General features: G+C 17.1%; 5 protein-coding genes across 5 annotated transcripts; 3 read left to right on the top strand and 2 right to left on the bottom strand.

The window, feature by feature from the left end:
• Nucleotides 1-479: 479 nt before the first annotated feature.
• PGAL8A_00371100 (conserved Plasmodium protein, unknown function) lies at nt 480-1,313 on the top strand (the record flags this gene model as incomplete). Its single annotated transcript, XM_028672772.1, has 1 exon — nt 480-1,313. The coding sequence occupies one exon, from the start codon at nt 480-482 to the stop codon at nt 1,311-1,313; it is 834 nt and encodes a 277-aa protein (XP_028529291.1).
• A 732-nt stretch (nt 1,314-2,045) lies between these two features.
• On the top strand, nt 2,046-4,801 carry PGAL8A_00371000 (conserved Plasmodium protein, unknown function; the record flags this gene model as incomplete). Its single annotated transcript, XM_028672771.1, has 2 exons — nt 2,046-4,479; nt 4,716-4,801. The coding sequence occupies 2 exons, from the start codon at nt 2,046-2,048 to the stop codon at nt 4,799-4,801; spliced, it is 2,520 nt and encodes an 839-aa protein (XP_028529290.1).
• Nucleotides 4,802-5,389: 588 nt separating this feature from the next.
• Nucleotides 5,390-6,720, bottom strand: PGAL8A_00370900 (translation initiation factor eIF-1A, putative; the record flags this gene model as incomplete). Its single annotated transcript, XM_028672770.1, has 6 exons — nt 5,390-5,395; nt 5,493-5,673; nt 5,836-5,919; nt 6,069-6,153; nt 6,418-6,501; nt 6,705-6,720. The coding sequence occupies 6 exons, from the start codon at nt 6,718-6,720 to the stop codon at nt 5,390-5,392; spliced, it is 456 nt and encodes a 151-aa protein (XP_028529289.1).
• Nucleotides 6,721-7,749: 1,029 nt separating this feature from the next.
• Nucleotides 7,750-8,745, top strand: PGAL8A_00370800 (DNA-directed RNA polymerase I, putative; the record flags this gene model as incomplete). The annotated part of the gene is made up of 1 exon (XM_028672769.1): nt 7,750-8,745. One exon carries the CDS (start codon nt 7,750-7,752, stop codon nt 8,743-8,745), a length of 996 nt encoding a protein of 331 aa, XP_028529288.1.
• Nucleotides 8,746-9,441: 696 nt separating this feature from the next.
• Nucleotides 9,442-10,600, bottom strand: PGAL8A_00370700 (DnaJ protein, putative; the record flags this gene model as incomplete). The annotated part of the gene is made up of 2 exons (XM_028672768.1): nt 9,442-10,283; nt 10,477-10,600. 2 exons carry the CDS (start codon nt 10,598-10,600, stop codon nt 9,442-9,444), a joined length of 966 nt encoding a protein of 321 aa, XP_028529287.1.
• Nucleotides 10,601-11,301: the final 701 nt, after the last annotated feature.

Here is an 11,301-nt window from a genome sequence, read left to right as displayed (position 1 = left end):
ATTTTTATTAAATTTTTTTTTTTTTTTTTTTTTTTTTAAATTATATATTTTATTATCAAATGAAAAAGTAAAGTATATTTTTAACTATTTAAAAAATTAATATTTTTTATTAATACATTTTTTTTTTTTTTCTTTTCTTGGAATGTTTTATAACCTTTATTATTGATTTAGGAGTGTGTAGTTTTAACACAAAAAATGAAATGGAAAAAAAAATGAAAAGGAAAAACACTTAATTTAAAAGAAAATCTTTAATAACCATATTCTTATATATATTTTCTTTACATCTAAAATTAAAGGTTAAATATCTGTAGAGAAAATATTTTCAAATAAAACTATAGAAAAATTATGTATTAAATTAAAAATAAAGCCTGCCTAATTTTTTTATTTTTTGTATATAAACAAAGATAAAAAGAAAAAATTTCATATCTAAAGAGATGATTAAATAATTTTTATCTACATATAAAATAAATTAAAATAAAATGAATAACACTAATGAGCACACAAGTGAAAGTAATTATACACCTAATTATAAGTGCAATGATTTATCTGAAGTAAGTTCTTACAAAGATGAAAATGTAAGAGTTTTAAGTAAGGAAATGATCATTGATAAATATAATATAAAACTTAATAATGATAAAAAATATGACATAAAAAATAGAATATTAGATAATGAGGAAATAATATCAGATAAAATAAAAAATATAAATAATAAAAAAAATAGCATAGATTTTGAATCGTTAAACGAAAGTATTTTTAATATAAACATTAATTTAAATGAAAAAGATGAAGAATATGAATCTAAAGAAGATAATAATGAAGTAGATGAACAATATGAAGATAAAGAAGATAATGATGAAGTAGATGAAGAATATGAAAATGATAACGAAAGCAAAGATAAAAATGAGGAAGAAACAAAAAATAAAAGAAATGATAAAAACGATTACATAAAAAAAAGGGAAGACATTAAAAAGGAAAAAATAAAAAATTCTAATAACTATAATAATAATGAGTATTCTTCATATAATAGCTTAGATGAAGTAAATCAAATTTTAAAAATAAAAAATAGAAATATATTGGAAAAAAAAAACAGATATACATACATTTTACAACATAAAAAAAGAATTAGAGACAAAAAAAAAGAAAAAATAAACATAGAAAAAATAAATAACCATCTAAAATCAAATTACTTAAAAATAAATAAAACCTCAAAAGAAAATGTTAAAAGAGCTAGTGTAGCTACTATAATGTTAGAAAAATTTTCTAATAGCGATACAGAATATAGTGATGATAATTCATATGATTCTAAAAATTAGACTAAATAAATTTTTAGAAAATAATATTTACTTTATAATAAATCAAATTAATGATATAAAAAAAAAAGAAAATGGTAAATATTTAAGAATAAAGAAATTGCTTTTTCATTTTTTATTTTAAATAGATGATATTTATATGTGTTTTTATTCATAAAAAATATTATATTCTTTCATCCTTTTGTTCATCTTACACATTAAATTTTATAATTTTTTCCTTTTAATATAATATTTCAAATAAAAACAAAAAAAATTTTTTTTATTAATATTTGTATGCAGAAAAATATTATAAAATAATAAATTTTTTAAAATGTCTTACATGAAAAGTAAGGAGTATCAGAATTTTTATTTCTAATTGTTTTCGTTAGAATTGTGAAAAATAATTATATATATATTTTTATTATTAGAAGAATTCCTTAAGTGTACTTTATATAATGTTTATAAATATGGAAATGTATTTTTATTATTTTAGTTTTATCTTTATAAGCTCTCTATATATTTTTTTTTTTTTTTTATTAATATTTCGGTGCGAAATATTGCATGCCGTTTTTTATTGCCTCTTCTAAAAAAAAAAAATATAAAAATTTTTTTTTCTATATATATTTAAGGAAAAATAAATCTAATGAAATTCTTTGAAATATAAGAAAGTTTAAAGAAAAAAAAAAAAAAAAAAAATGAATATAAAAATATCCTCTATAAAATTAATTTTTTTTTTTTTTAATTTAAAAATATAAAATGATATTAAATGAGGATATAAAAATACCTTTAAGTAATGTATATTTATATAAAAATGGAGAATTAGAATTAATAAAAGAATTAGAAAATGTTTTTATAAAAAGAGTAAATACATGCTGTAATAGCATAAATATAGTGTTAAATTCTAATGATAAAAACAAATATAATACCTTGATTAAATTAAATGAAGCAAATAATTGCAGTAGTAGCTATTTAAACATTTCTTATAATGACACATGTGATTTTAATTTTATAACATCTGATTTGAATTTATATTTATTTTATAATAATTATAAAAGACAAAAAGAATTTAAAAATTTAAATAATGAAAATTCAAATAAGCAATATAAAGAAGAATTTACTGCAAATGGCAAAAATATAAAAAACCAACATGAAGAGGGATCTAAAAAAGATAAAGGAATATTGCAGAGAAGAAATATAAAAAATTTTCTTTTAAATAATGAAAAAGATAATGTATGGAATTATAAAATAGAAAATATTCATGAAAAAGAAAAAAAAATATTACATATAATTTTTGAAAAGATATTTTTTTGCTCTTCAGAATTTTACGGAATTAACGAAGAAAAAGAAGTATACAAATGGAATATTGATATAGATAATGATAAAATAATTTATAATTATCACTCAAAATTTATTAATTATATAAATTTTTCTGAAAAAGAAAAAATTATCGATATATCTTGTGGAAAGAATCATGCTCTTTTTTTATCAAAAAAAAAAAATTGTTATGCTTGCGGTAGTAACTATAATTACCAGGTGTGTGAAGAGAAAAAAATTTTTTATAATAAACCAAAGTTAGTTGTACTTGATAAAAAAAAAAAAAAAAAGGTAAAATATATTTCAGCTGGTTATTCTCATAATTTAATTTGCACATCAGAAAATGAAATATATGGATGGGGAAATAATATGCATGGTCAATTACTTTCTTCTAATAATAATTTTGTAAAAGTTCCTTCGTTAATTTTTAATCAGAATATATGGAATAATTTAATGAAAAAAAAATTTAAGTCAAAAAATAAGAAAAAAGAAGAACTTATAATAAATGGAAATAAAAAGTTTCATGAAGAAATAAAAACTAAAGAAGTCTACGAGATATTAGAAAGTAGAGAAAAATCATTTATGGATGAAAAAGATAACGAAAAGATTGATGAAATTAAAAATTTGAATGAACAATTTTTTAATTTAAATAATATTAAATGTAAAAACAAAATAGAAATTAAAAAAATTTGTTGCGGTTTCTCTTTTTCATGCATCCTTTTAAAAAACAAAAATTGTTATATTATAGGTAAAACAAGATATAATTTGAAAGAAAATTTTAATTATCCTGTTAAAATTAATAAAAAAAAAAAAATAGATAATGTTTTTTGTAATTTTTTTGATATTATTCTTGTAGATCATCTTAAAATACTAAAAACATATCCAGCGATAATTAAATCAAATTGTAAAAATTCTATTTTCCTTTTTTTCAATTTTAAAATAAAAAATTGCCTAGATTTTAATATAAAATTAATAGAAAATAATTTTAAAGAAAATAAAAAATATAAATATTCTAAAATAGATAAGGAATGTAAAAATAATGAAGAATTAATTAATGCTAACACTTTGCATCCTATAGACAAAAATGAAAAAGAAAATTATACTGAAGTTTTTTTTCATTTTAATTATTGCAATGACAAAATTATTTATAATCTTAGTTCTTCCAATTTATTTGATTCTTTTTCTAAGAATTTATGTGATATAAAATCCGAACATTCGGTATCATGTAAAATTAACAGAAATAAAATAAATAAAAAATTATTCTTAATTTTATATAATTCTATTTTTTACTTAAATAGTAATGAAAATATTATTTTATCAAATTATGAAGGAAAAATAAAAAGTATACTACCAAACAATTTAGCATTAATAAAAAATATAAAAATTAAAATAAAAATAAATAAAGCACCAATTTATGTCAAAAAAGATTATATAAATGTTTTATATCATTTTAAAGATGACAAAAATGAATATTATAAATTCAGTAGAGGGAGAATGAATAAAAAAAGAAAGTGCATATATACAAATACATCTTTTATAAATAGTAATAATAGTCAATCATCAACATTAAAACAATTTAATAGATGTGATATATATTTTTCACTTGGTAATAATTTTTACTTAAATTCTTTTCCTATTACTATTATAAAACCTGAAATATTAAATATTATTCCAAATAACGTTGATGTGCATGATAATAAGAATGTTAATATAAACATGCTACATCTTTCTAATAAATTTGAGTATCTTCATGTAATTTTATATAACCAGCATTTACAATTTATATACAAAAAAGCTTACTATAATTCTAAGGAAAATAATTATTATTTTTCTATACCATTAATTCCAGTTATACTTTTTAAAAAAGTTCAATCAGGTATTCAAAAAAAAGAAAAAAATAAAAATAAAATAGAAAAATAAATAAAAGTAATTATATAATTAGAATTCTAGTATGATAATAAAATATTTAAATAATAAAATTATAGTTAAAAGAGAAAAAAAAAAATGAAAACTATAAAATTAAAACAGTATAGAAATGTTAATTAATTATATTAAATATCATCACTAAAAATTTTTATGTTATTCGTATTAAATTTATTTTCAAATTTTCAGACTTCTTAAAATTCAATGTGTTTGCTTCATATAATAACGTGGAATATAGCAAAAATGAAATAATCTTAACAGTTTTCAATGTATAAATATATACAAAGAAGAAGAATAAATAAAACATTCATAAAAGTTAATTTTTCATTTAAACTAATTTTTTTTTAGGTAATATTCAAATTTATATAAATTTTTCAATTGTACTTCAAATTTATGTATGATAATTTTTTAAGAATTTTATTTAAAAATAGATATATTCTTTTAATAAATATTTTTAGAGTTTATATTTAATTTTAACATATATAAAAAACTTAATCATTAATTTATATTTTTTTTTTTTTATTAATTTTTAAAATAATAATAAAATAGAGAAGTAATTAAAAATAGTGAAAGTTGAATGTATTCTTTTTCAATATTAATATATAAAAAAGGTATTTACGTATTATTCTTTATATTCTTTTTTGAAAATTATTAAATATATTTTTTTAATTTAAATCTATAAGAAAAAAAAAAAAAAAAAAAAAAAAAAAAAAAAAAGAAAATACAAAAAATAAATGAATTCATAAAAATATTTTTAAAATATTATATATATAAAGCACAATTTAAAAAAAAAAAAAATATAAAATAAGCTTATATTTATGTATTGTACATAAACAAATATAAATATTTTTTTTCCTTGAACTTTATATCTACAAAAAAGTTTAAAAAAAAAAAAAAAAAATTCATAAATTATATTACAAATATATACATGAAAATGATACACATATAAAAATAATAAAAACTTACATCTTCTATATCTAATTTCCTGGCATTATGAGAATCTTCTTGTGCTTCTTCATCAGTTTCATCATCCAAAAATTCTACTCCATTTTGTCCATCATCATCAAAAATATCTGTTTCATTAATTTTGGCTGTTTCTGGTAATTCTCCATGAGTTTTTAAACTCCTTGCTTCATCTGGAGTATATCTAAAAATATGAAAAAAAAAAAAAATTTACGTAAGAATTAGATATATTTCTAGGTTTACTATCTATATGTATATATCTATATATATATATCTCTCTATATATATATATTGATAAGATTTTTCTTATATTATTTTGTATTTTCAATTATTTATTTATAATTACTTTGCTATAACATCTGCTTTACTATCTTGATAATCTCTCAAGGATACCAAAATTATATCTCCTGAATTAATCCATACTCTTTTCCTCATTTTTCCTCTACATATAAAAAAAAATTAAAAAAATTAGGAAATAAGAAGTTTTATATATTTATATGTATGAACATTTTATCTTATTATTTATTTTTTTCATTAAGTGACAGCTATCTGTTTTTTTTTTTTTTTTTTTTATTTAACCTAATGTGACATAATCTTTTTACTCCATCAAAACAATGAGCTTCTAATCTTCCATTTCCTAACATTCTTAAAACCTGAGCATATTCTAAAAAAAAAATATATATGCATATATATATATATATATGTGTGTGTTTCATTCTATTTATATGTATGGAGAAAAAAGAATATTAGAATAGATTATAAAAAAATCCATTCTTTTTCTTTTTTTTTCTACTCATATAAATGTGTATATGAATTTCTGATGTACCCTTTTTTATGCACATATTTTATTCTACATAAATAATTTTTAAAATTTCTAAAATAAACATTATTCATATTTATTTTATTATTATATATATATTTATATAACCTTGTCCTTCTTCTTTGTATAATAATTCTCTTTTTTCTCCTTCATTATCATTTTTTCCCCTTCTTCTATTTTTTCCTCCTTTACCTGTTTTTATTTATTTTAAATTTTTTATATAAAAGAAATGAAAATATATATGTTTTTTTTATATTATTTATATATATATATATATAAATGATACAAAACAATATATAAAACAATTTGATAAAATTTTGAAAAGATAATATAAATGAATATTAAAGAAATTGAAAATTTTAGCATAACAAAAAATAAATATAAAGAATATTAACCTTTATTTTTTGGCATTTTTAAAAATTACATATATAAAAGCTTATAAAAATTCCAAATTGAATTTACAAATGTATCTAATTTTTATTTGTATTTTTTTTTTTTTTTATAAGAACATATATACCGATGTGATGATATTATTTATTATAAAAATTAATTATATAAATTAAATGAGAAATTATGGTTATACTTATAAACACATAAAAGAAGCTTTTTTATATAAGTAATACATATGTTAAATATAACAAATTTTTTTTTCAAAAAAAAGGAACTAATACTATTTATATTTTTTTTTTCTCTACACTTATTAATATATAAAATTTAAGGTTTTAAATTTTTATTTCTTGTTCTTGTAAGTCAAAAAAAAAAAAAATAAAATAAAATAAAATAAAAAATAAAATTAAATAAAATACAGTAAAAAAAAAAAAAAAATAAAAATAAAAATATAATTAAATATAATATTTAGAGGAAGAAAAATTATAATAAAAAAAATATATAAAAATATACATAGAAATGGAAGAAAAATTAAAATAAAATATTTTGTTTTAAATTTATATATGCGTGTAAACATATATATATATACATATATATATTTTTTTTTTTTTTTTTACAATTAAATGAACGTTAAATCTAAGGAATTTCTTTTGTATAAAAAATTTATTTGAATAATATAAAATTATTTGTAAGAAAAAAATAATTTCAAATAGAAGTTTTCAGAAAAAAACTTCCATTTTAATTAGCTTAAAAAAATGGATATTTTTAATAACACTTTATAAATTGCAGAAAATTTATTTTAAAAAAAAGAAAAAAAAAAAAATTAAAAGTTATAAAGGTTTTTAAACTTAAATTTGTTTTAAACTTTAAAAAGAGAAGGTTAAAAAAAAATTATTATCGTAGAAATAGTAAATGTGGTAATATATTATTATTCTAAAGAATCAAAATAAATATTTATATTTGTTTTATATATATATATATACATATATATATATGAAATCATAGAAAAAATATTATGAATAATTAAAAAATACTAGAGAAATAAAGTTAAAAATGGAAAGTGTAAAATTTACAGATAATTTTATTAAGCTGGGTGAAGAAGGCCCTAGAAATGCAACAACCACAAACTTTTATGGGAGCTACTTTTTATCAGAGAAGGAAAATTATTTTGATATAAATGAATTTGAAAAGAACTTGGAAATGAATATACTAAAAAATGAGCATAATTTATTGATATTAGAAGTAAAAAATTTAAATGTTTCCATTGCTAATGCTTTAAGAAGAATTATGATATCAGAAGTACCAACTATTGCTATAGAAAAAGTAAATATTTTTCAGAATACTGGAATAATAGCTGATGAAATATTATGTCATCGTTTAGGTTTAATTCCATTTAAATTTGATGCAGACCTAATAAATTATAAAGAAGAATATGAAAAATATAATCACTTAAATTGTTTTTGTTTTAAACTTCATGTAAAATATAAAAAAATTGGAAATGAAAACAGCTTAAGTGTATATTCAAAAGATTTAAAATGGTTTCCAATAAATGAACAACAAAAAATAAAGTTTGAAAAGAATCATCCAAAAGTGGTTGATGATAATATTTTAATAACAAAATTAAGTAGTGGACAAGAAATTGAGCTAATTTGCTTCCTTGAAAAAGGAATAGGAAAAACTCATGCAAAATGGTCACCAGTTTGTACATCTGTATATAAGATGTATCCCTCTTTCACTTTTAATACATCTGAAAATTTAACAAAAGAGGAAAAATACGATTTAGTTAATATTTGTCCAAAAAATGTTTTTGATATAGAAGAAAGTGGAAATTTAGTTGTAAAAGACCCATTAAATTGCTCTTCTTGTAGAGTTTGTATTGAAAAATATCCAAAAAAAGTTTCTTTTCATAAAGTTAAAAATCATTTCATTTTTACCATTGAATCTACTGGATGTTTTTCTTCTGCTGATATTTTTAAGAAAGCTTTACTTATTTTAAAGCAAAAGGTTCTTAACATAAAGGAAGCATTAGAAGAAGAAACAAATACTTAAAAATAAAATAAAGAAAAAAGATATTTTAAGAAAGAAATACACAAATAGACAAAAAAAAAGATCATTTTTAACTACATAGTAAAAAAAAAAAAATAATAAAATAAAAAAAAAAAAAAAAAAATAATATAAATAAATAAATGAAATAAAATGAGTTAGAGATAGTTGAAACAAGTTTTCAAATTGTTAATAATTTTTTTCAATGTTATATTCTTAATATTTTTTAAAATTGTATATACAAAAATATTTTACTGTTTGATTTTTTATAATACTCATGTTAATTTGTTTTATAACTTTTTTTTTTTCTTCCTTTTATTTTAATTAATATATCTTTTTGTTTCACTTCTAATTATAATATTTTTTTAATTGTGAATTTTTTTTTTTTTTTTTTAATTTAATTGTAATATATATATTCATTAATAATTAAATTTTTTATTATTATTTGTAACTTATAATTTTGTAAATAATTTAAAACATAATACCATATAAATAAATGGATTTATGTTACTTTTAAGAAAAAGTAGACTTACATATTTTAATAATTACTATAACTTGTTTTAAAAATTATTCTTAAAAATTGAAGTTTTTTTTTTTTTTTTTTTATACTAATTGATTGAAAGTTTACTAAAAAGAAAGCTAACTAAGAATATGTATATGAACAAATATGTATTTTAATTTTATCTTTTTTTTTTTTTTATTTTAATCATTATAATTAAAACTAACACCTTTTTTCTTCATTCTAATTTGTTTTTTATATTTTGAACTGGAAATTTTATTTATTCTCTCTTTTTCTCTCTGTTCTTGTAGAAAGTCTTCTAAATTTTGTCTTATCCATAATTCTTTTTTTAAGTAATTTTTTTTTTCTTCTTCATTAAGTGAATTCCACTTCTCTAAAGAGATATTCATGTATTTTCTAGTAATATAAATTTTATCATTTTCATCATATTCTTCATTTAATATATTATATTTTATTAGCCACTTTAAGTTCCATTTTACATAGTTCCAAATGTATCTTGGTAAAAAAATAATTTTTACAATAATTAAATCAGAGATACCTATTCTTCTTGTTTTCTGGTTGTTTACCATGACTATTTCTTGTACAACATCTTCTTCTACTTTTTGTTCAATTTTTCTTTTTTTCTTTAAATCATAATTATGAAAATCTGGATATTCTTCTGCTATTCTATTTTGAACTTCTCTCTTAAATAATTTATTTTTTGAGCATTTTTGTATAATTCTTTTCACTTCATATCTATTATGAATATATTGAAACAAACAAATAAAAAGGCAAACAATCAACAATATCAGGATAACTTTAAATAATTTATAAAAACAGTAAAAACTGAAATATATCAAATTAACTATACTATTAGGATTATTCAAATAATAATCATAATAATTTCTGGTTCTTTTATTTATTAACATGTTAAAAGCTTTAACAACTTTTTTTTTTTTTTTTGAATCATGACTCTTTTTGATATTATTTAACTTCTTATAGTAAGAATATTTAATTTCTTCGGGTGATGCTTTTTGACTAATGCCTTTCCAAAAAAAAAAAAAAAAAAAATAAAATAAAATATAAAATAAAACAAAATAAAATAAAAATATATCTTATTACTATTTTTTTTTTTTTTTTTTTTATTTTAAATATTAAAAGTATTTTCAGATATGTATTTTACGCTTATGAATAATTTATTATCAATAATAATCGTAAATTTATTTTTTTTATCTAACCCAAAATTTCATAACAGTTTTCATTATGACAATAAAAGTGACTTATCACTTTTTTAAATAGACAATTTACATTGCTAATCAAAGTAAAATAAAATATAATGATAGCAAAATAAAATATTTTCATTGTTGGAATATAAATTGTATTTCAATTCTTTTTCTTTATTTGTTTTGGATTCTTTATAAATATATAGTACATATTTTTATTAAAATTAATTTAAAATTGTATTAAAAAAAAAAAAAAGGAATAAAAGCAAAAATAAAAATAAAAATAAAAAATAGTAAAAATAAAAAATTGAGAAAAAAATTTAAAAAATAAGAGTTGTGCACACTTTATGATTAGCATAATGCACGTATTTAAACTATTATTGTATTTTTTTTATTCAAAATAATACAGAAATATATTTCATAATTTTTTATTCTTCTAAGGATATTAACGACACCTTCATATAGTACAAAAGTAACTATAGTTTAAATATTAAATACGAGTTAAGGTAAAAGAAAAAAAAAAAAATTGTGATTTTTTTACATATATTTAAAAAAACAAAGTATATATATATTCAAAAATTTGAAGTATTACATATCAATTAAAAAAATAAAGGTTACTTAAAAATGAATAATTAATCTATAAATCTACAAAAATAATTTTTTTTTATCTTTTCATTTATTTATGTTATTTTTTAACAATTATATTTAATTAACAATCTGAATTATCAATATGAAACATATATTCATGTTATTTAATTTTTAAATAAATCATAACATTATAGTAGCTGCTAGTAATTCATTTTTTCCCTAAATATTTACACTTTATAAATTTGTTCGTTA

This window comes from Plasmodium gallinaceum, assembly GCF_900005855.1.
Source record: "Plasmodium gallinaceum strain 8A genome assembly, contig: PGAL8A_v1_98, whole genome shotgun sequence".
In the NCBI taxonomy this organism is placed as follows: Eukaryota; Apicomplexa; class Aconoidasida; order Haemosporida; family Plasmodiidae; genus Plasmodium; species Plasmodium gallinaceum.
The sequence above is the reverse complement of the archived record's forward strand: the minus strand, read 5'-3'. Positions and strand labels throughout refer to the sequence as shown.